This window comes from Excalfactoria chinensis, chromosome 8 (genome assembly GCF_039878825.1).
Source record: "Excalfactoria chinensis isolate bCotChi1 chromosome 8, bCotChi1.hap2, whole genome shotgun sequence".
Taxonomy (NCBI): Eukaryota; Metazoa; Chordata; class Aves; order Galliformes; family Phasianidae; genus Excalfactoria; species Excalfactoria chinensis.
The window spans coordinates 18,962,096-18,985,867 of record NC_092832.1 but is presented as its reverse complement, the minus strand read 5'-3'; the positions used below and the strand labels follow the sequence as shown (position 1 = coordinate 18,985,867).

The following is a 23,772-nucleotide window of genomic DNA, read 5'->3' as shown; positions in this document are numbered from 1 at the left end:
CGGCCGCTCTGTGCCATGCAGTTGCTCAATGCAGCAGAGGAGGGCGAACTCAACCCATCCCAGCGACCCACGCACATAATGAGGCCCAGTGCCGCCTCGTCAGCAGAGCGCTCGCAGCCCGCTGAGCATGGCTGCATGGCCAGGCGCACGCGGCACAGCAGCCACACTGAGCTGACAGGCCCGGCCCTGCCTGCTGCTCACGTGGCCCGGTGGCCCAGCTGCATTTTCCACATTCCTCCCACCCCTGAGTCACTGAGATGGCCCTTGCCAAAGCCTTCAACCAGCCTTGGCCATGCCAGCAGCCCCATGTGGCTCCGTGCCTTTGGTCAGGGAGGGATCCCGCTACCCCATGGAATAGGCTTGCGCCCCACAGCCATGCATGCATGCGAAGGACCTTTTGGGGGTCAAAGGATCTCCCTTAGCCCTGAGCAGCCTGGGGATGAGGTTTGCACCCTCTGCCATCCTTGCTGCCGCTTTCTGCCTTGGCTCACAGCCCCTGACTCTTTCGAAGAGCACAGTGGTGCTGCCAGCAACCTCACCCTGCTGGGAGCCAGCCCGGCCCTGCTCGGGGCTACCTGCATCCTTAATGCATTCCCATGGGGCACACTGCAGGCTCAGCACCCTGGCACTGGGGCTTGTGGCCATGCCCTGGACTGGGTGGGAAGTGCATGAATGATGGCCTCAGAGAGGAGGTGAGAGAGAGGAGATGCCTGGAAGGGGTCACAAAGAAGCTAGGGGTGTCCCCAGAGCTCCGCTCTGCTCTGATGACCCAGTGCTGCCTTACGCCCTGACTGAGGGCTGGGGGATCTCCCTCAAGCCATCATGGTGCCTGGGACACTTTATCACATGCTCCTCCAGCTCTTTCCCACCACTTGTCCCAAATCTGCCCTGCAAACCTACACAGTCATTGCTGAGGCCTGGTATGGCACTGGGCCCCCCTATGCATGAAAGCAACTCCCACCTGACTGCCCTGTATAGAGCATGATGGGGGGAAGAGGTGCACAGGGGACATGTGGGGGCATGGGGGTGTTCATGGGGTGTGCATTGTAGGGTGCAGCATGTAGTATGTATGTCGTATGTATGTATGTAGTAGGTAGGTATGTAGCATGTCCAAATCTGAGCGAGGGGTGTGCAGCTATGTGTGCACACATGGGGGGCATGTGCTGGGATGTGTGGATGTGCAGTGTGCTTGGGATGTGCAGGTGAGAGTGGAAGGGAACACGTGGAGGTATGCACACGTGCACAGGGATGCTCAGTGTAAGGAGCTGTCAGTGCACTCCTGCCTGCTCTGGGTGAAAGCAGGGGCAGATGTCACTGGTGGCTGCTCTTGGTGCACACTGTGTGCTCCGCAGCAGCTCGCGGGCTCTCGTGCAAGCAGGTGACTTGGGTGCACCCCGAGTCGTTCCTGGTGCCTCTCCCAGGAGCGGTGGCTCCAAGCCGTGACACACAGGCTGTCATTTTTCCGGCAGTTTCCCAGCCTGTCAGGCCAGTCATGTCGGGTCTTGCTGTGATTTCCCGGATGGCTGCTTGGCACCTGCCTCTTCCCCATCCAGATGGGCCAGTTCCTGGGGTGACGCATCACCGTGGCCCTTGCCCCTCTCTCTGGCTATGTACCGTGCTCCAGCATCCCACCTTACTGCCCGTGTTGCCCAGCATGATGCCACAGCGGGGGGATGCTGGGGAGGCAGTAGGGGAATGGGGCCACGGGCACTGGCTCTGGGACAAGCAGTGAGTCACAGGAGGTGCAGGGAGAAACCCGCTGCTGCTCTAAGGGGTGGTTGGGGCAGCCAGACTGGCTCAGCGAGTCAGGCCCAGGCGGGCAGCATGGGTGCTGTTTGCTTGCTGGAAGATGTGCTGGGAGAATCTGTGTTGCTCTGGAATGGGCATCATCCGGTGCTGGAGCACAGGAGAGAAGCCCATCAGGAGGACAGGGGCTGGGATCTGGGTTGGGATGGCTGCAGGTGAGCACAAGGATGTTTATCCTTTGGACTTTTGGCCAAATTCTTTCCCTGGCCAGTGCTACCCCCCTGGCATCACACAGGAGGTTTCCTCTATAGCCAAGGTGGCTGTCCTGGGATTGTCCTCTCCCAGGCTGTTCCAGGCTGTACCTCAGGGTCTCCTTCCCGAGCAAGTGAGGCCAGACTCTGCCTGCTAGAGGAGAGATAGAGCCCTGTGGTGCATGAACCCAGGTGAGCTCACTCTCCATTCCTAATACTGTCTTATCCATACCTGTCATTCTTTGGGGCTTATGAGCCCCAGCTCCTGCTGGGAAGGCCCTGGGAACTGCATCCCACTGCAGCCATAACCTCTCCCTGCCCAGCCCCCCACAGCCTGCCCAGCACTCCCTCCTTGCCAGCACCAAGATGGTGAGGATGCAGTTAGGGACCAAGACTTTGGGGCTACTGGTGAGCCTGGATGTGCTGGCAGAGTCAGGATGGGATGGACCCAGGCCAGCACAGGGCACAAGGGCCCCAACAAGCCCACATCACCCTTGTTATCCCCCACTTTGTCCCTTGAAGGCCCTCACCTTGATGACTGAAGCTTGCCTGGAGCCAGCCAGGAAGAGTAGCCCCCTGCCCCAACCTGTCATTTGGGCTCTAATGGGATCCCCTGCTGCTCCTCTTTAACAGGATTGAATGAGAGTGACCAGCTGTATGATTAGCAGGGCAGGGGTCTGGCTCTGGGCACAGGTAATGACAAGCTTGTGTCCCCTGGGCTCCTGACCCCAGTAGAGGCAGGTGGATGAGGATGCCCCAGGCAAAGAGTGGGTACCAAAGAGCAGAGCTCAGCATGTCATGCAGTTCCCAGCCCCCTGTGGTGCCATGCAAAGCACTGCTGGAGCCTGGGCCAGGACTGAGGACATCACACAGCCCTGTCCCCAGCATGTCCATCCATCCTCCTCCACAGGTCCCCGTGTCACCTCGCCGTCCTGCCCCACACAAACATTCCCTCACTCCTGTCCACAGTAAATATTGTTGCAGGGCAAACAGTGAATCAACCCCCTTTGTTCAAGTGCTGCTGGCAGCCCCATCTTGTTCAACTGCTGTTTAATGACCCTCCAGTTGTGTACCCTGCAGCTACTCATTAACCCCAGGCTGCAGATGGTGAGGAAGACAGCAGCAAGCCAGCCGGGAACAGTTTGCCAGTGCCAAAGACCGGCTCTAGGCAAATCCTGGTGAACTTTTACCGGATGCTGACATGCCAGCAGTTTTCCTTCACACCTCTGCAAGGTGCAGCCAAGTGTACCTGGCATGCCCCATTGCCACCTCACGGCATGGCACAGAGGGTGTTGCTCAAGGCTGCATCCCCTATGCAGAGGGACCCCTATGGCTCTTGTGGGGGGATGCTCACGCAGCATAGGGCTGCACTAGGATCTGGATGATAGAGAGCTGTGGCAGGTTGGCCACTATCATGGTAGCAGAACAAGTCCCCAGGGGTGGCTGTGCTAGGGGGGCCCTGGGGCCAGGCAGTGCCCTGGACCAGCCACAGCCAAGTGCCAGGGTGACAGCCCCACAGCAAGCAGCACAGGGCTCAAGGCCGTCCCTGCTCCCTGCTGCCATGTAGCCAGAGTCAGCATCTCCTGACCTTCCCCTTGAGAGCCCGGTGGAATCACGGCAAGGCTATGGCAAGGGACAGGACCCTGCCCTTGGGCTCTCATCAAGTTCAACAGGACCTGGCCATGCTGCTGGCAGAGGGTATAGCCCAGGGAGGATCATGGTGACAGCACGGGATGCCCGGCACGCTGGATGGAGAGAGGCTGCCAGGAAGGCCCTGATAAACATCTAGCCTTTGTGTTTATTTACAGCTGAGGATATTTATACCGCAGAGTCCTTTAAATTTAGCTGGGGACACACCCAGCACCATCCAGAGCTGGCGGCTGGGCTCCTGGCACAGCCCGTGTCAGCCTGGGCACTGGGCATACAGCAGCTGTACGTTGAGATCAGCACTCACCATAAGGTGCAAGGTGTGGATGTGAGGACAGTGGCAGTTCTCAAGGAGGGCAGGTTGAGGCTGCCATCGTGTATGGACAGGGCTGCTTGTGCAGCAGGGACAGGGGTGCCACCAGGGGAGGGGACTTCAGATCTGCATCTATCGTGACCCCAAATCACCTCGAGATAAGCTTTGCGTCCCTTTCAGCTGCTCGTCCTGGGGGCAATGCTCAGCGAGAGCCGATCTGTGCCGAGCAGAGCTGAGCTGTGCCGAGCCGAGCTGCCAGGAGCATCCCCGCCCGGTGTCTGTCCCCCTCTGCTGGTCGTAGCACCGGGTGCAGCCCCGGCTCCACAGCCTTGGCCTCCCCAGCATCCCACCGGGACATCTCCCGGTGTCCCCACCAAGCGAACTCCTCGTTCACAAATGGATCCCGTAGCTTTGGACTGACAACGTCTTGTTGCCACGAGGCGATCCCACAACCTCTGACTCCTTCACCACCACCTCCCTCCCAAACTGCCACCTTCTCAGCTCAGGACTAGATCAGCCCACAAGGGCCGTGCACACGGGGGGGCTCCCACAGCCTTGGCCATCCCTCCCAGCCTGGCTGTCCCCTCTGTCCCCCTTTTGCCTACTGCTGCCAAGTCACATCAGGAGCTGTGAAGACGATTGGCTGGGCTGGTCAGGGTGGGCATAGGGAGCAGAGCCTGGCCGTGCCCCTCAGGGTGCTTGTCCTTGGGCACAAGGCAAAGGCACTTGTTTTCATGCTTGGGGACACCCAGAAGCACAAAGAGGGGACATTTGGATGTTATCCGCTGTGACCAGCCCTGAAGGGAGAAGAAAATCCGGCTCGGCCGCTCGTTCAACCGGGTGCAGTGAGCAGAAGCTGCCCGCAGAGGGAGCTCGGCTGCTGCGCTGCCCTCCGCCACCGGGGGCACCGGGCACCCGGCCCCACTCCGGGAGGATCACGGACCCCACTCCTCTTGTGCGATCAGGCTGGCGGAAACGTGACCGCACACAGCCCCGCTGCAGCCCCACGGCCCCCCCAGGCCTGTGCTTTTGGTCACTTCAGCTGTTACCCAATTTTCATAGAAGAAATAAGTAACAACTCGGCACTGAGAGGGAGCTCAAGGCATGCTCTCTTTCCCATAACGTGGCCCAGCCTATCCCACAACCAGGGGAAACCCACAGCACGGGTCTGAGCCTGCCCAGGGCAACTAGTACACAGGTCACTGACTCCTGGAATGAAGATCTCCTGGGCAGGACCATTCCAGCACTCGCTTTGGAGCAGGGTGTCAGAACCACTGGAAGTTAAGCTACTTCCCGGTCATCCTTTTTAGTGCTGCTGCATCCCCTCTGCTCGGTGCCATGCTCCAGCCCCAGTCTCTCTCAGCCAAATTCCCCACAGGGAATTTCAGCACAGGTCAGATGCATGACATGGCAGAGAGGGCTGCGTGAATATCAGCTGTGTGTGTGTCCCATGGGGAAGTGAAAGCCCCGTGTCACGCAGGATGGAGCACCATGGGAGGAGCATTCCTCTTCACTGCCTTGAGGATGCGGAGGAGACGGGCATCACCAGAGAACTGCGTCACTGAACATCCTCCATGGCTGCAGCTTTGCCAGGCACCCACACACCCTGCTGGACAGAGCACCCATGGGTGTGCTGGGGCAGGGCTTTGCTTGGTGCTCAGTCCTCGGGGCAGTGCCCATTCATCCCACCCCGGGGTGCCCCACGGCCAGCAGCGGGGTGATGAGTTGAGCACAGCAGCGGGGCAGCAGCCGTCTCCAGCTGCTCCAGGTCCGCAGGGCGCTGTCTTGGGAGAGCTGCCAGCGGCCAGGCAGCGGGGGGAGAAGGGACAGCTATTTTGGGCAGCCCAAGGCACCCCAGCTGTCGTGCTTGCTACAGTGCAGAGATCGGGCTGCAGTAGGGACAGGGCTGCTTCACTGGATTGTGGGGGTCTCCAGCGCCCTGCACCCAGCAAACAGCCACGTCCCAGGTATGAGGCAGCTTGCTGCAGCTGGTGTGGGTGATGCTCAGCTCCGTCCCTCCCAGCTGGGCAGAAGGAGGAACAGCGGCTGTGGGACCCTCAACCAAACTTCAGCTCCCAGCAATGCAGCCCTTGTCTGCACTTGGGGCAGTCCCGCAGGGTGCATGTCTGCAGGGTGAAACACAAGCTGGGTGTTGCGTGCAGCCAAGGTAGGGAGGGCAGCACGGGGCAGCACGGGGCAGCACAGTGGGACGGCTCCTTTTCTCATCACCATGAAACCCGGAGTGTCACGGGGGGTTGCTCAAACACCTCCCTGTTTGTTGGAGCAGGCTGGATATTCTGCGAGGGTTTTTTCCATGCCACGAGCAGACACCGAGTGGAAAGTCCCCAGGAGCTGTGGCTGCGCTGCTGGGGACACCAACGGCGTCAGGGTGCCCCTGGTGCTTCCTCCCAGCCCCGCGGCACTCGCCTGCCTGGCACTTGCCCAGACCGCAGCACTTGGCTGAATCGTGCAGCCCGGGGGGTGAGCTGCTGGCACAGCCCAAGGCAGGGTGAGGCAAGGCAGGGGAGTGGAGCGCAGGGTAATGCAGTGAGGACACGGGACTGAGGTGTGAGGAGCTGGCAGCTCAGGGTGATGACATTGCCCCCCATGCCAGCTCCTTAAGGGGTGTGTTCCCACTAAGTGGCAGATTAGGGATGGTTTGGGTGCTCTCTGGCAGCTCCGATCCCATTGCTGGAGCTGTGGGACCATGCTGTCATGAACCAGCACCTCTTTTCCGTGCACTGGGCAGGATAAGGAGGACATGTAGGGCAGAAACAAAAGATGAGAAGAAAGAGGAGCAGGGTTTTTCCTGGGGCTTCCCCTATTCCTCTGGTTGGGTCCTTCCTGATGATGCTAAGTGGGCTGTGTCATCATCAGAGTTACAGAGCCTTGTCAGCTGCTGCAGCAGCCTTGTATGGGGTCTGCACACCCTGGGGGCTGCTGGGGGGTCTCCCATCCCAATGGCGGAGTTCATTCCTTGATTGCCCAGTCCCTCTTCAGGGTCCATCAGGGAGCTGGGGGACCAGGACGACAGTATGTGGTTACCAGCCCACAGCCTGGGCAGCTGGGAGCCCCTTCCAAGGCTTGGTTGAAAAGAAATGGGGTTGGTTTTGGTGATGGACCATCATGGCAGTGCTGGGAGAGTATGCTGTGATGCAGCCCTGGTTATGCACAGCCCATCTCTGTGCTGGGCACACAGGGGCTGTGCTTTGTTCCACTGCATGTGTGGCACCCAGAAACTCAAGCAGAAGCTCCTGGACACCCCGTGGCTCCAAGCACTAAGGGATCTTTGCAGCCCTGTGCTGCAGGCCTGCTGTGATGGAAATCTCCAACAGCTGCTGTCCTCTCGGCCAGCCCAGCCTGCTGATGGGTGCCAGGAGCTGGTACTTCCTCCACACCTTTCACCCCTCTGGATCTCTGCCCGCATTCACCCAACCACAGTTCCCCAGGAAACAGCACCCATGGAGATGAGGAGAGGAGAGGAGAGAAGAGGAGAGGAGAGGAGAGGAGAGGAGAGGAGAGGAGAGGAGAGGAGAGGAGAGGAGAGGAGAGGAGAGGAGAGGAGAGGAGAGGAGAGGAGAGGAGAGGAGAGGAGAGGAGAGGAGAGGAGAGGGGTGCTATGGAGCCACTCCCACCACTGGTCAGACCAGAGGATGGATGACAAAGGTGGGAGGGGATGGGGGCCTGGAGAAAGTGGGGTTTGGAGGACAATTCCTGCCTGGTGGAGAGCGATGAGCAAAGAGGATGTGAGCAGAAGTCAGGGCTTGCATCCATCCTGCACACCACTGGACAGGGGTGGGAGCTATATCCTGGTCTTGCTTCCGACAGGATGACAGGCACAGGTTGCTGCATTTGGGACGTGGGATGCCAGATGTGAGATGCTGCATTTGAATCCAGGTGCAGCCAGGTACGATGCTGCCCACAGGCTCCACGATGTCTGGTGTGGAGCAGCCATGCGCAGGTGCTGTGAGGGTGTGGGAGGACCTGAGCACCCGCTGGTTTCACTGCCTCCTTCCCCTTCCTGCTATGGGTGATGTGGGTCCGGCTCTGCTGCACTTGCAAAACGAAAGCACTGACGAAGTGACGCGCCATCTCCCATCCTTGCAGCCCCCAGCAGTGTGTGGGTGCAGGGCGCTGGGTAGACAGCGGACACCCTGGAACCCCCTCCCATTGCTGCCCACACCCCACTGATGCCCTGCCTCTGCCCCATCCCATGCCGGGGATTTCCTTAAGCAGGAAGCGACCTGCAGGGATAGCACAGCTCGGTGCAGGGCCAGGTAAGGGATGCTCCCTAGAAGGGACGTGGGGATGTGAGGACATGGGGAAGTGGGGATGCGGAGATATGGGGATGTGGGGGTGGTACAACTGTGGTTTGAGGCAGAAGCTGTGGGTTTCCATGGGGCCTTGCAAGCTGAGTGAGAGCCAGGGTGCAGGGCAGGGTGCTGGGATGCAGACACCCATCTCAGCATAAGTGGAGCTGTCGAGAAGGGGAGGGAAGGGAAGGGGAGGCCTCTGTGAGGGGCCGGGCAAGGGACAGCCCCAGGCGCACCCGTCATGCCTTACTGGAAACATCTGGTGAGCCTGGGCTGCGGGGGCGAGCACTGGCTGCACACACATGTGCACACATGCACATGGAGAGATTTGTCAGTAGGTACATGTGTGCACACTCATGTGCTTCTACACACACATATATGTCCGTGCATGTATTCACACATACAGGCGCAGAGGTCTGCGTATGTGTGCAGAAGTACACTAGTGTATGCATGTTTATAGATGCATGTACACACATGCACACGTAAGTACACATGTACAGATGTGCACACACAATTGCTGCAGCACGCATATGCATGGACACATGTGCACACACATCTATACCACAGTCACGCTACTTGCTTGCACACGTCCCTGCTGGCTCCCACCGCCCTTCCCAGTGTGCCGTATTGTGCCGCGCTGCTGGATGTGAATGGATGCATGAGTGTGCTTGCCCCATCTGAGGCTGCCTGCGCCTGTGTGGCCCACACATGCCCACGTTTGCATGCATGAGCCTGCGTGGGGCCCACGAGCCTGAGGGCTACATGTGCATGCGTGTGCATGCGTGTGCATGCTTCACCATGAATGTGCATTGTTGTACATGGGCGTTCACGCGTGTTTATGCCTGCCCGGTGCCCCCGCTGCCCCCGGTGCCGGTACCGGAGCAAACCGCTGGGGAGCGCGGAGGCGCCGGGAGGCGGAGCGCGGCGGCGGGGGCGAGAGGCGGTGCCAGCCCCCACCGACCTCCAAACTTTCATTAACTCGGCAGCACCGGCGGTGGCACTGGGCGCTGGGCCTGGCGCTCACCGGTATCGGTACCGGCGGCGGACCGGGTGCGGCGCGGCGGCGCCTCCGTGGGCCCACCCGGTGCGGCGGGAGGGGCCGGGCGGCGGCATGGGCACGGTAAGGGCGCGCACCTCCGGCATCGGTTGCTCGGTTCGGCCCGGTGGCGGCGAGAGAACCGCGATTGGAGCGCGGGATCGCGCCAGTGCGGGGCTCCGGAGGTTGCGGGGCTGGGGGCGGCGGTCGGGCTGGGGGAAGCTGCGGGGCCGGGGGAGGCGGTGGGGCCCAGCGGGGTCGGGGGCACCGCGATCGGTACCGGGAGCGGCCCCGGCGTCGGGATAGCGGCAGCGGGATGCGGGGCGGTCCCGCATCTGTTGCTCTCCCGGAGCAGGGGCGGCGCGGGGCCGCCCGGCGCGGTGCCGGGGGACCGGAGGGGGGGCAGCGGGGAGCGGGGCGGCCCGGGCCGGTGGCGGGGCCGGGGGCTGGCGGTAATTTTCCACGGGCATGTGCCGGGGCGGGGCGGCGGAACGGCGGAGCAGCCACCACGTGGCGGCTGATGTAACCGGGCCCCCCCGCCGCCGCCGCCGTGCCGCACCGGGCGCATCGCATCGCGGCCGGGGCTCGATGTGGGGTGCGGGGCGAGCCGGCCTCTGTATTGCCGTTGGGTCCCGGCAGCGATGGGGATGCTGCTGGCGGAAAGGGCTTCGCAGGTGGCAGCGGCCGTGCTGGGTCCCCCGGGTGCCACATCCCGTGGGAGAGTGACCCGGGTTCTGCGGTGACACGATGTGACCCCGTGTGACACCATCCCGTCTCGGCGTCTGGGCGCTCTGGGCTGTCACAGCATCCTGGGTCACCCTGTGCTCAGAGGATGCTGCACGGTGGCACATCCCTGCGATGTGCATCCCTGCCGGTCCCATGCCTGGCTAGCGGGGTGCTCAGTGGCGAACCACAGCATCTGCACAGCCAGCCAGCTCAGGCTTATCGGGGCCTGGCAGACCCCTGGGGGAGTGGCAGCCCTTCCCATGGGCCCTTTCTGGTGACAGACAGGTGACGGGTTCCCGGGCTGCAGGGTGGGCAGCCTTTGGCTTGTAGCGATAGGTGCACTGTGGGAAGGAGATCTATCCACTGGCCCCCCGCTTCCGACAGATTCCCATGGCACACAGGGAGCAGGGCTTGCCCTCCCCTCACAGTGACGGTATTTTGTCCCCCCTGGAAAATGCTGTCCACCCTGGGAGGGGTTTGGCAGTGGTATCTGTGAGCTGCAGCCTGCTTGTGCCTGAGGGGCTGCAGCCAGGGCTGGGGGCTTGCCCCATGTCCCCTGGCCTCCTGCCCTTTATCTTTGCCACCCACGTTCTCTGGATGGCTTCAGGGCCTCGTGCCCCTCTGCTGATTGCTGTAGACCCACAGCAGTATGGGGTACTCAGCCCCTGTTGGAGACCCCTAGACTGGGGGTCCTTTCCCAGCCAGCAAGGGCACGGGGTGCTAATGTGAGATCTGCACAAATCGGCGCTGTTGCATGGATAAGTGACCTGGGGTGGTCTGAACGAGGTGCCCTCCGGCCTCAGCACCCCAAGAGTGGGACAGAAGCAATGTCTGTGGGGCTGCAGCCCCCTCCCACGCCTGCTGCAGCAGCACCTGGTCCTGGCGGAGCCCGCAGCTCAGCCCCCCTGTGCCGCACGTGCCCGCGACGCACCAGGGCAGAAGGCAATCGGTTCCCATCTGTGTTCTCTGCGGCAGCTGAGCCCTGTGCTGGCCCCGCTCAGCGCCCAGTCCCGGCTCTGCCACCCACTGCAGCCACTTCAGCTCCGGCTCTTGCTGGGGGACAGCGTGCGGGGCCCCCAGTGCCCACCCAGCTGCCAGCTGCCCACAAGGTCGTCTGTCCCAGCGGGTAAATCTTTAAGCCGCTTCTTGGGAAAGGCCTGGGAGCTGCGATCGTGGCGGTGCTGGGGGGTTTGGACGGGCTGGAGAGGTGGGAGCGAGGAGGGACCCCAGCTCCGCTCCTCACTACCCTGCAATCAGGTACAGGGCAGCCCCCCTGGCACGTAGCTTCCCGGATGGAGGTTGGGGGGGGTCTGGGGCGGGGAAGTGCCCACCCCACCAGTCACGTCCCTCTCGCTTTCTCTCCCCTCCTCTGCACAGCTTGCTCTGACAGTGGATTGAAGCGTGTGAGTGCCAGCGCGACGGAGAGACGGAACCCTGCAGCGGGCAGCTGGCATTGCGCTCCAGCCTCCAGGGATGGCCGAGAAGTGCAGCGAGGGGCTGCTGGTGAGTGCTGCGATGCGGGCACTGGGAGACCCTGCGCCGGACCCAGAGCAAGGGAGTGGGACGCCAGGGCTGCTGTGGGGTTTGGTGCCGGGCTGCTCCTTGGAGCAGCTGCTGAGGGTCGATCACTTGCTGCTCGTGAGGCTCCGGGTGTGGCATCCTGCTGTGCCTGGAGATGCTATCGCCCAGCTCAGGCGTTCTGCTGCTTTATCAGCTCTCCACATGAAGGCGGGAAAGCTGTGCGTGCTCTGAGTCCAGCAAAGAGCACCCACAGCACATTGTGCCAGATATATGGTCCTACAGTGGTAGGGAGCGGGACTGTCACCCTGAGCATCCTCCCTGCTGGTGTCTGTGCCTGGCAGTGCACACTGAGATAGGATGTAGGCACAGCCAGGTCTGGCTGGGCACCGATCCTCCGTCCTCAGCCCTGCCGCGCACAGCTCTGATGTCCAGGTGCAGGTGTGTGCAGTGCAATGGCCCCATGACCATCACTGCTGTCCCTGCCTGGTCACAAGGACAGGGAACTGGAGCTCTGCTGCCCTGAGCATCCTGCATCTGGCAGGTGAGCGCACACTGGGCTGGGCTTCTGCCTTTTCCCCAATAGATGAGAACCGAGCTGTGGTGCCAGCATGATCGCAGAGCCCTGCCCTTCCTGGGGGGCTTCCTGAAATAGCTGCATGCTCCAGCCAGAGGGCCCATAGCCAGCACTTCCCTGGGAAGCTGGGAGCCATGGGAGCGGCATGCTCCAGCAGGCACTTGCAGCACGCGTGTGTGTGTGGCTCCATGCTGCTTGTCCCGGTGTGGCCCCTCAGCAGGACCCCAGCTCTCCTCCTGCTGTGCCACAGCTAGGAATAAGGAGGTGCAGAAGACATCACCAGGCTCAGTCAGGGCTCTGCTGTTCCTTATTGAGCTGCATCGGTGCACCTGTGCATGGGTGCAATTGCCACGAGCCCTATGCATCTCTGCCACTGCCGTGTCCCTTGCCCTCACTGGAGCAGTCCTAGTGATGCAGTGGGGTGAGCCTGGCACCAGGAGCACCCACCTGCTCCTGATCAATCTTTGACTTACTGCTGGGAAGTCCTTGCTCAGCTCACCCCGGGGCCAGGGCGTGCTGGGGACAGAAGGGTGACCACAGGGCAAGGCACATGCTGTGCTGACAGCCTTGTCCCACAGGCTCTGTTCCCTTATTTGTGGAGCAAGGGGCATCCCTAGCTGGGTGGATGCAGAGTGCAGTGGCACTGGGAAGATAGCAGAGAGCATGGGAGCATCCCTGCTGCTGGACCATCCCTGCGCTGGACCAGCTGTGAGCTCCCTGGGGTGAGGTGCTACGGGACAGGACCTTGGCTGCGGAGCTTTCTGGGTCATTGGGGAAGGGAGCTAATCTCCTTGGCCTGCCTCCAGCACTGTGCAAACAGCCTGGCAAAGCGCTGCCCTGGTCCTGCCCTCTAATCTCTGCCAGCAGGTGCAGCTCCCGTGACCGGACAGGGTCCCACGGCACAATCATGCTGTTGTGCCTGTGCCATGCACAACATCCAGGACAGGAGGATGCATGATGGGGTTCAGGGTGCCCACCCTGGGGGAGGACGGGGTGACAGAGATGGCTGAAGCTCTCCATGGCAGGACGTGCAGCAGTGCCTCACTTTCAACACCTGTGGGTTGGGGTCTGTGCTCACCTGGCAGTCCTGGTATGATGGGAATGCTGTGCTGTTGGGCGGTGGGTGCCCGACAGGCAATAGGATGCAGGGCAGCTCCAGCAGCTGGTTCAGTCCCTGTGTGGCCGAACAGGGGGGTGACAGCCTCTCCCCGTCTGTCCTTTAAGGACATTTTGTTTTGTTCTTGCCAGAGCGCTTTGTCTGGGCTCCAGCCGTGCCAGTGGCTCCTGACTTGCAGTGCAGCTTTGCTGGCACGGCCAGGCAGCATTTGGGCTGGGGGTGAGGCTGCGCGGCTCAGGTGGGCCCCTTCCATCTGCCATCCCACATTTGGGGGGCACGACTGGCACCATGCTGGTGTTATGGAGCTGGAGGGGCCCTGCCCATCCCAGACACCCCCAGCAGCGCTGTGCCGCCAGTCCCAAGCAGGGGGGCCAGCAGTGTGTGGAGCCGCGGAAGTGGCTCTTGGCTGTGGGAGCCCTTCCCGGAATAACAAGGGGCAGAGCTGGGGGGGCCAGCGGGGGATTTTTCTGCCTGAGCGCCCCAGGAGAATCGTGTCCGTGCCATGAGAATGGGGCCAGAGGAAGGCAGCTCCAGTGCAGAGTGCCTGGCTAAGGGATGGTGGCACCTGGTTGGTCCCCAGGCGCTGTCCTTACCCTGGGTGCCTGGCTTGGGGTTGGGGTGGCCAGGAGCTACGGGGGCAGGAGGACCCTGATGCTCCTATCAGCTGGTACAGGGCTGCAGGTGCCACCAGGTGTCTGCTCTTGCCACGCCACTCTTGTGATTCAGCATGGGACATGTTGGCAATGACCGACTGAGGGACGCTGTGTGGGGTGAGGGGGACACAGAGGGTGCCCAGAGAAAGACATGTGGTGATGGCACAAAGTGGTCTGCACGTAGCATTGCAGCAGAACCAGGGTTGCTCTTGTGGGGAGCATCCACCTTGCAGGGGATGCCCAGCTGCATGTGGAGAGCTTGGCAGAGTCGCTCTGTCCCTGCTACAAGGGCTGGCACTAAGGGACATCCCCCGGCCTGGGAGCATCCCAAGCAGGATGGGGATGGGGACAAGCACAGGATGCAGTGTTGGGAGCCGAGTGCCCGCCCCACACACGTGTGCCTTTCACGTGTACGCCCGCAGCTGCTGCTGCCCGGACCGCAGATGGTCTCCTGAAAGAGCCCGCCCGTCCCCCTGCCTTCAGCACACCATCACGCCTTGCTGCCGCCTTGGCTGCGCTCCCCAGCCGTGGTGCAAAGCTGTGAGCAGCTGGGACACCCTGGGCATCGCCGTGGGGCTCCCCATGAGATGCAGCACCTTGCTGAGGGTCCCGGCCCACCCTGGGCAGCGTGGGGCTGAGAGTTGAGCAGTGGGGCTGTGCGGTGCCTGGGTGGTAGGGAGGCTTGTGGTGCAGCCCTCTTGCCAGATGGTCCCCCCTCAGGGCAGCGACCTTGTGACGATGGCTGTAGAGACCCCATGATGTTGGATGACGTTCGGATGAGGTGGCGTGGGACCAGGCTGGGGCTGTGCCACCGGGCAGGCTTGTTCCAGTGCCCCATCCCCATGTTGGGCTGTACCAGGTCCCAGGTGTGCCCACACACGTGGGGTGGGGGTGTGAGGCTGAATGGCATCCCTGTGATGGGAACTGGGCCGGAACATCTGTTTGGGGCTGGGAGCATGGGAACAAGCCAGCACATGAGGGACAGTGAGGGGACGTGGCCAGTGCTGCGGTGTGGGAAGGAGCCAGAGGCTGCGTGGGCAGGATGAATCCCGCAGGGAGGGCAGCTCTGCCTGCTGGAGCGTGCCTGCTGCAAACAGCTGGACCCCACTAATGAGGCCTCATTAAGCAGGATGTGAGCTGCACGCTGTGCCTCCCTTTCCTGCCCCCCTGACTGGCGGGGGCATGGCTTGTGGGCAAAGGGGCTGAGTGGGACGTGATGCCAAGTGCTGGAGGCAGCGGGAAGGGGGACGCAGGCAAGCAGCTGCTGCTGTGCAGGAGCCAGAGGTGCTGATGGAGATGGGGTCGCACGGAGCCGGCCTGCCTGGCCCCCCAGGTGACAGCCAAGGGCAAGTGGGAACACCCCGTCCCTGCCAGCAGGTCAGTGGGGAGGTGAGAGCAGGGCCTGGGTACCTGGGGTAATTATAGGGTGCCCCTCTTCCATCGGCACCCAGGAGTCCCAGCTGGTGGGTGAGGGCACTAAGAAAATCTCTTTCCCATTGGCTCCATCCCTCTGCTCCTGGGACCCTTTTCTGAGTCACCCCATCCCTGGAGATCCTTCCCCAGGGTGGGGGCTGCCCTGCTTATCCTTGGGGAAGCCTTAGTAATGCTGCTGTGGCTGCTGCGAGCAAGTAAGAGCTATGTATACCTTCTGGCAGCTCCAGCCCTACACAGCCTGGCAGTGGTGTCAGACTAACGACATCAGGGGGGTGTCTGACACCCTGCTTGGCACTGAAGCAGCCTTGGCACCCAATGAGGGCACTTAGATACAAGCTGCCCCCTCTCCCTACCCCAACCCAGATGAGGCTGATAAGGCAGGTGCCTCATGGGTGTTTCTCGTGGACTGGCATACCCCCATGGAGACGATTTAATATATATCGTGGGAAACCACAAAGCAAATACAGTGAGGTCCCCAGGTGCTCTGCCTCCACTCATTGCCCCACGGGGACACCTCCTCCCCACGTGACCCCCGTTGCCGGAAGGACTCCCCCGCAGCCATTGGCTTCCCAGCTATAAATCAAGAGGAAGGGATGGCCCCTTTGGGATGTGGGGGGCATCCGGGCACCCCAGCCAAGCTGCCATTGTGAGCGGCAGCGCTGCTTAGCATGAAAAAGGCTACAGTGCCAGGCACTGTGATGGATGGTGCCCGCACTGTAGGACCCAGCAATGCTTTAACCATGCATCCCCGGGAATGAGGGTGCCCTGTACACCCCAAATGCTTGGGGTCCCTTCTGTGTATGCACTTGGGGCTGCACATCCATAGAAAAATTCGGGAGTAGGAGTAGAATCCTGCTTCCTTGCCCCATGTAGCATCCCAAACCTACAGTGTGAAGTCGGGAGGAGGCTCGTCTTGCAGGCATTTGGGTCGCCCCTTTATGCCATGCAGCTGGGTGGTTAATGAGTGTAAAGGACAGGGTAACCTTCCTAGACTGGGGGGGTGCTTGTAGTGGGCTGATGGGTGAGCATGCATGTGTGTGCACACGTGTGCATGCATGGGCACACGTGTGGCTGTCATTTTATTGGGGACACGTGTGCCCAAGCCCTGTGCTGCAGAGCCAGGACCAATGCTCTCAGTGCAGTGGTGCCGGGTGCCTTAACATTGGGGTGTCCCATAGGGGCAGCAGGTGAGGGTCACCCAAGCAGAGGGAGTAGAGCGGACAGACCTCCCAGCTTTTAGATGGGGCTGAGGTCCCCTTTGGGCACTTGGTTGTACTGGATTCGTGCAGCACCCTCCTCCCCCCGACCTCCCCCAAAACCTGTTCCCGTTGAGGCTGGAGTGCTGCCCCCCCTCTGCCAGCTGCACTGTTCATTAAACTGAGCAAGGCTTGTTAGTGCAGGCATCTCAGCGGCACTGTCAGAGCTTCCCAATAGGATCAACCTGCTCAAATGCACCCTAGTGTGGGGACAGTGCCACCCCACACGTGGGGACCTCCAGGGCCCAATGAGAGAACCCCCACCCCGATCCAGATCCTCTCACCCAGTACCAATGAGCGATGCAGGGACATCTGAGGGGTACCATGGGCATGGGTACTCCGGTGTCCTGGCTGGGCGCAGCCAGCATATCGCCCCTATATCCCGACCCCAAATCACCCCCATGGCACTCCTGCACATCCCACTGCCTCCTCAGCCCCCCCGCCGCCCCCGGCGCGTGCAGGCCCCGCTCGCAGCAGATGGCTTTGTTTGGCAGCGCGGTGCCGGAGTCGCCGGGCATCACGTCCCGCCTGCGCCGGCCCTAATCGAATGACACGGTTTGGTGCACCGCGCCTGCTGCCCGCACCCCGCCGGCGTGAGCAGATCCGAAGCGACGGCTCCATTTGTGGCCCTGCTTGGAGATGGCAGGGGGCATGGGGGGGGTGCAGAACCCAGCATCCCGCGCTGCTCCCATCCCATATGCCCGCTGTCCAGCTTTAGGTGAGGTGGGAGGATTTGGAGGTGCATCACGGTCCTCTGAAGCATCGCCTGCTCTCAACCCAGGATGTTGGTGTGAGCCCACGGCCACGGGTGCCATCTCCACTGGATGTGATGGGCACCCATTTCCTTTGTTGTCCCCTTTGTTGTCATCATCCCCAGTGTGAGCTGGCATTGTCGCAGCCTGCACAAAGCTCCCATTCTTGCACCCCATCATTGTGCCCCCCTTCTCCCCCCACTCAGCACCCTATGGTAAGGAACACTGGGCTCAGGGGCTGTCCATCCTGCACAGGATGGCAGCTGCTCCAGAACACCTTTCCTGGGGTGGGGGGAGCCCCTGTGTGTTGCCACCACTGCACCCCACTCCCATCCTGGGGCTCCCGCCTCGTGGCGCAGCCCAGGGGGTCTGTTGGTCCCCACCAGCCATGGGCAGTGGCCACCCAGCAGGGCCCCTCTTGTCAGGCGCGAGGGGTGGGGGAACTGGAACAGAGGTGCCTTTGTGCTCAGGCGCCCGAGCCTGCTTTGTATGACTTGCAGGCTCTTCCTTCCCTGCAGCCGGGCTCCGGGGAGAGCTATTCATCGGGGCTGGCGTGGGGCAGGGGGGGCTTCCCCCCCGCTCCTTGGCACTGTGCGTGCATGGTGGGGGGGGTGCCGGCACAGGGCAGCCCATGCTGGGGATGGATGCAGGGGGCCACCCAGCCCCTCTCAGCGGCTGTCACCCCTTCAATGGGGCCAGTAAGGGTGCCCCCCCCAGCTGAGGCTCCCCATGGCATCTCTCCGCAGAACGGCGCCGTGCCCGGAGAGCGCAGTAAGCAGGACAAGAGCGTCAAACGTGGCAACTGGGGCAACCAGATCGAGTTCGTGCTGACCAGCGTGGGCTACGCCGTGGGGCTGGGCAACGTCTGGCGCTTCCCGTACCTCTGCTACCGCAATGGGGGAGGTGGGTGTTATGGGGGAAGGGGGTTTGGAGGGCCCAAGGGGGCTGCGGCTGCTGAGCTGTGCTGGGGGGGTGCAGGGTGCTGCCTGCTCACACTGCGGTTTGTGCCTGCCAGGTGCCTTCATGTTCCCCTACTTCATCATGTTGGTGTTCTGTGGCATCCCTCTCTTCTTCATGGAGCTCTCCTTCGGGCAATTCGCCAGCCAGGGCTGTCTTGGCGTCTGGAGGGTCAGCCCCATGTTCAAAGGTAAGGGGCTGCCCGTCCCCACCAGTGTGTGCCCTGCACACAGCTCCTGCACGATGTACAGCCACACTCAGGCACCTACAGCTTTCGCAGCCCTCTGTGCCTTGTATGGCACTGCCTGTGCACACACACACACACACGCTGCTTACATCGCACAGGTTCCCTGTGCAACCCCCAGGGCATGCTGCACCCCCTGCACACAGCCTTCCTGGCAATTCTGCACACCTTGCACACGAGCATTCCCTGCAGCATTACACACACATCCCTGCACGTGCCACACGTGGCTGCCTCGTGCCATCCCCATAGAGGTATGTGAACAACCATGGTGTGCCTGACTCACGGTGCATTTCCGTGTTGTAGCATGGCACTGTCCAGGTTCCTGCAGCCCCTGAGTTACCATGGCTGTTCCAGCCTCCAGCTCTGCAGACCACAAGGGGTTGCCTGCAGCCTTGCAAGCACTACACCCCATATGCCCTAAGGAAGACCCCGCATCCTGCATGTTTCTCACCCTATTGCCACCCGCCCCCAGCCATGACTGCCCATGCTGCCTGTGCCGTGCCGCTCACCCCTCCCCGGTGCTGTTCCCAGGCGTGGGCTACGGGATGATGGTGGTGTCCACATACATCGGGATCTACTACAACGTGGTGATCTGTATTGCCTTCTACTACTTCTTTGTGTCCATGACGCGTGTGCTGCCCTGGACGTACTGCAGCAACCCCTGGAACACGCCCGACTGTGTGGGGGTGTTGGATGGGAACCTCTCCAGCCATGCTGCTGTCAACCTCACCCGCCTCTTCAATGCCACCCAGAAGCGCACCAGCCCCAGCAAGGAGTACTGGAGGTACTGGGGGGGGAGGACAGGTAGTGGGTAGTGGCGATGGAGCCCTGCTGACCTCACTGTCTCCCCCTACAGGAGGTACGTGCTCAACCTCTCAGATGACATCGGGAACCTGGGTGAGGTGCGGCTGCCCCTCCTGGGCTGCCTCGGCGTCTCCTGGGTTGTCGTCTTCCTCTGCCTCATCAAGGGCGTCAAGTCCTCGGGGAAGGTACCACCTGCTCCCCCTCTAGGCCATGCATCCTTCTGGGCATGACCGTGCCCCCATGGCCACATCCCTCTGTGCTTGGCTGTGCATCCTTTGCTTGCAGCCCTTCCTCTGTCGGGAATGTGTCTCCCGTTGCAGATGTGGCCATGCCCCTTCTGGGCACAGCTCTTCCCGTGTGGTCATGGGCACTCCTTCCATGGTCCATAGCCCCACCAACCCTTGGCCCAGAGCCCCATCCTTCTGCCCATGGCCCCATCCACTAAGATCCCTCCCCACAGGTGGTGTACTTCACGGCCACTTTCCCCTATGTGGTGCTCACCATCCTCTTCGTGCGCGGCATCACACTGGAAGGGGCCCTCACTGGCATCATGTACTACCTGACCCCACAGTGGGACAAGATCCTCGATGCCAAGGTGAGCAGGATTGAGGAGCGGTGGGGGTGAGGGGTCTGTGGCATGGTGCTGGTGCTGACCCTTTCCTTGGGTGCAGGTGTGGGGTGACGCAGCCTCGCAGATCTTCTACTCGCTGGGCTGTGCCTGGGGTGGGCTCATCACCATGGCCTCCTACAACAAGTTCCACAACAACTGCTACCGGTGAGTGCCACACGGCCCTCCGCTGCTGTCCAACCCCACCGTCGGCCCTGACCCATCTCTTCCAACAGGGACAGCATCATCATCAGCATCACCAACTGCGCCACCAGCGTCTACGCCGGCTTTGTCATCTTCTCCATCCTGGGCTTCATGGCCAACCACCTGGGTGTGGATATCTCCAAGGTGGCTGACCATGGCCCCGGCTTGGCCTTCGTCGCCTATCCTGAGGCCCTCACCCTATTGCCTATTTCTCCACTCTGGTCCATCCTCTTCTTCTTCATGCTCATCCTCCTGGGGCTGGGCACACAGGTACAGCACAGGGTGGTGGGGCGAAGGTGACATGGTGCAGCTGGAGTGACGTGATGAGGCCAGGGTGATGCGCTGGGGTGGGGTGGTGGTTCCCAGCTGACACGCTGCCCTCTCTGCCCACACACAGTTCTGCCTACTGGAGACGCTGGTCACAGCCATTGTGGATGAGGTGGGCAATGAATGGATCATCCGCAGGAAGACCTTTGTGACACTGGGGGTGGCTGTGGCAGGCTTCCTGCTGGGCATCCCACTCACCACACAGGTAGAGTGTCTTAAGGTACCAACAGGGACAGGGGCCCGCACCACTGCCATGGTGACCTTACCGTGTTGACACAGTGGACTAAATCAGCACCATTGCTGTAACCACCACTTTTGGTTCTTGTGGCCTGGTGTTGCTGTGTGACCATGGTGGCACTGGTGCCACACCAGAGCTTACAGTGTTTCCTGGCTTGCTGTCATGTCAGCAGTGGCAACTGGCCATTGCCATAACAGTGCTATTGGTGATTGCCTTGTTGCCGTGACAGCCCATGGTGGTAGTGACACCCAGGGCTTGCTGTTGCCATGCCAACTGTGGTGGAACCCAGATGGGGTGTTGCTATGGAGGTGCCACTCCAACGCATCCCTCTCACAGGCGGGCATCTATTGGCTGCTGCTGATGGACAACTACGCTGCCAGCTTCTCCCTGGTCGTCATCTCTTGCATCATGTGCGTTGCCATCATGTACATCTACGGTAGGTTTCCCATGACTGCCCAGTTAGTGGTTTCCTGCGTGCCAGCAGTTTGAGGTGTGCCATGCGCGAGGGTCCCATCATGGGGGCTGACAGTCACCTGTCCCCACAGGGCACCGCAACTACTTTAAGGACATTGAGATGATGCTGGGCTTCCCACCGCCGCTCTTCTTCCAGATCTGCTGGCGCTTCATCTCACCTGCCATCATCTTTGTGAGCATCGCGACCAGGGGATATGGGGCTGTGGGAGGTGGGGCGCAGGTGTGGGGGGCACAGAGCGGGGCTGGCTGCTCCGCAACAGCTGATCCTGCCTGTCCCTCCCCAGTTCATCCTGGTCTTCACAGTGATCCAGTACCGACCCATTTCCTACAACGAGTACGTCTATCCTACCTGGGCCATCAGCATCGGTTTCCTCATGGCACTTTCTTCAGTCATCTGCATCCCTATCTACGCCATCTACAAAGTGTGCCACTCTGAGGGGGACACGCTACTGGAGGTGGGTGACCGAGGCCAGTCCCCATGTCCCACCTAGGGGCTACCCACAAGGCTGTCCCTTACCCTGGAGCTTTCAGCATCCCACTGTGTGCAGGCAGCACCCATGGGATGGATGGGGGCTGCTGGGGCGGCTGGTGCCAGGTGTGATGGTGATGCTGACCTTGTCCCCCATCATCTCTGTTTCTCTCTAGCGCTTGAAAAACGCAACCAAGGCAAGCAAGGACTGGGGCCCAGCGCTGGCAGAGCACCGCAGCGGGCGCTACGCCCCAGTATTCAGCCCCTCCACCGAGTCCCACCTGGAGGTGCAGCCCCTGCACCCGGAGAAAGCACGGAACGAGGCCGTGGCTGCGTCCCCCGCACAGGGCAGCAACGGCTCTGCTCACAGCCAGGACTCCAGACTGTGACCCCCCGCCATCCCCGCACCCCCTCTAACCCCTCCCGCGCGGTGACACTTTCGCACCTTCCGCTGGCGGAGCCTGGCTCCAGGCCGCACCGGATGGCGGGGGGCTCTCAGCGACCGTCCCCGAGACCCCCGACCTCCTCTCCGGTTAACCCCCTCCCCTCTGTGGCGTTTGTTAACCCCCATGTTTACGGTAACCTTAATGTGCGATGCTGGGACGAGAGAGGAGAGGGCACAGCCCCGGGAGGGCCGGGAGCCAGAAGCACTTTGCAGGGGACTGGCACCCTCAGGCCGCGCAGGTGGAGAGGGCACCGGGTGGGAGTGGGGACACTATGGGGGCACTGTACCTGGGATAGGACACAAATCTCCTGGGCTTGGTCCCGCAGGGCCATGGTGGCAGGGGGTGATGCGGCAGGGACCCCCCAGCGGTGCATGGAGCACTGGGGGGAATGGGGTGAGCACGCTGCCTGCACCAGCAGCGCATGGTACAAGCACTTAAGGCACACGTGCGTGCGGGTGAGTACATACCCCACGCACATGGGCACGCACACTCAGTACCTGCAGCTGTGCAGGAGGCACACTGTGCATTGCACACACAGGGTGTGCACAACCCCGTCCATGCAGCACACCCCGTGCTGGGGGCTGCGGGTGTCCCAGCAAAGCTGGGTGCAGCCATGGGCAGCGTGGGTGCCTGGTGGCCCCGCTGCCTGGCGTGGGCTGGGGACCTTCCATGGTGCTAAGGGGGAGCAGGGTGGACTGGCCCTCAGCTGCTGCTAGCGAGAGGTACCAAGGGAGGTGTGGAGGGCTGAGGCGGCCCACTCGCTCCGAGCCATCTTTTGGGTACGCTTTGTCCCCAAACAGTATTAGTGGAGCAGGATGCGCTGGGAAGGCCAGGCGATTTTCAATCTGTCTTCCAACTACAGCCGAAGTGCTGTAGCTCTCGGTTTGGGGGAGGATGGGACCCTTCCCACCCCAGCCGCTCCCCTGCCAGCCAGCGCCGTGCTCCCCGTGCCCTGAGACTCGCGCGGGGATGCAGCGCGGTGGGGATACGGCGAGGGGCAGCAGGGCGCTGAGCCCCAGCAAGGATGTTCCAGCTCCCGTGGACCCGCCCCGAGCCCCGACCCCCGTCAGATGCGGCGGAGAGGTGTGGTTTCCTGCATGGTGCCCATGCCCTGCCCCATGTGTCACGACGCTACTGTTCACCTCTAATTGTTAGCAATAACGCGCGCGTCCCTGGGTAGCGCTGCCTGTGCCAGTGTCTCTCCCGGTGTAGACTTCTAAAGTATCCTAGATTTTAATGAGATTTATATTCCTGTGTCCGTGTCCTGCTGTGCCTTTTCTTGGGGACCCGGGGAAGGGGACAGTAGGAGCAGATCGCTTCCCTTGGCTGCATTCTTTCCCCCTCGGGTGGGTAACACTGAGCAGCCAGGATGGGTAGCAGGGCCCTCTGCAGGAAAGGTGACACCAAGGAGGGGCCAGCTCTGAGGGCGGGGAGGGCAGAAAGCAGGACCTTGTCCCACAGCCCCTGGCTGGCTGGATGCAGGGGCTGTGCCCCACCTTGACTTGCAGCTACAGACTGTGGCTTTTCCGCCTCCTGGCCCAGCAGGCACCACACAGCCAGGCGCTCTGCCTGGCACACGTGCATCTCCAGCAGACTTGTGGGATCCCCACCTCAGATGGTGACAGAAACTACCCCTTCCCCGTGGTGATTTCCCACGAGGACT

At 61.7% G+C, this 23,772-nt stretch overlaps 1 protein-coding gene across 3 annotated transcripts; it reads left to right on the top strand.

The window, feature by feature from the left end:
- Positions 1-9,250: 9,250 nt before the first annotated feature.
- SLC6A9 (solute carrier family 6 member 9) lies at positions 9,251-23,365 on the top strand. 3 transcript variants are annotated; one of them, XM_072343916.1, is made up of 14 exons: positions 9,251-9,390; positions 11,410-11,535; positions 18,086-18,242; positions 18,355-18,486; positions 19,072-19,324; positions 19,397-19,529; positions 19,805-19,939; positions 20,016-20,119; positions 20,188-20,425; positions 20,553-20,687; positions 21,057-21,156; positions 21,266-21,366; positions 21,479-21,649; positions 21,840-23,365. In XM_072343916.1, exons 2-14 carry the CDS (start codon positions 11,506-11,508, stop codon positions 22,050-22,052), a joined length of 1,902 nt encoding a protein of 633 aa, XP_072200017.1. In that variant the 5' UTR covers positions 9,251-9,390; positions 11,410-11,505; the 3' UTR covers positions 22,053-23,365. The 3 variants fall into 3 exon arrangements, with proteins under 3 accessions (XP_072200017.1, XP_072200018.1, XP_072200016.1); XM_072343917.1 differs by lacking the exons at positions 9,251-9,390; positions 11,410-11,535 and adding an exon at positions 17,847-17,930; XM_072343915.1 differs by lacking the exons at positions 9,251-9,390; positions 11,410-11,535 and having other exon boundaries at positions 17,942-18,242.
- The last annotated feature ends 407 nt before the right edge of the window (positions 23,366-23,772 follow it).

Bases quoted from the DNA above. Each gene is read 5' to 3' on its own strand.
- SLC6A9 (XM_072343915.1), top strand. From the start codon at position 17,984: ATGCAGGGGGCCACCCAGCCCCTCTCAGCGGCTGTCACCCCTTCAATG. The intron at 18,487-19,071 runs GTAAGGGGCTGC...TGCTGTTCCCAG, and splicing joins GGTCAGCCCCATGTTCAAAG to GCGTGGGCTACGGGATGATG. The intron at 20,120-20,187 runs GTGAGTGCCACA...CTCTTCCAACAG, and splicing joins TTCCACAACAACTGCTACCG to GGACAGCATCATCATCAGCA.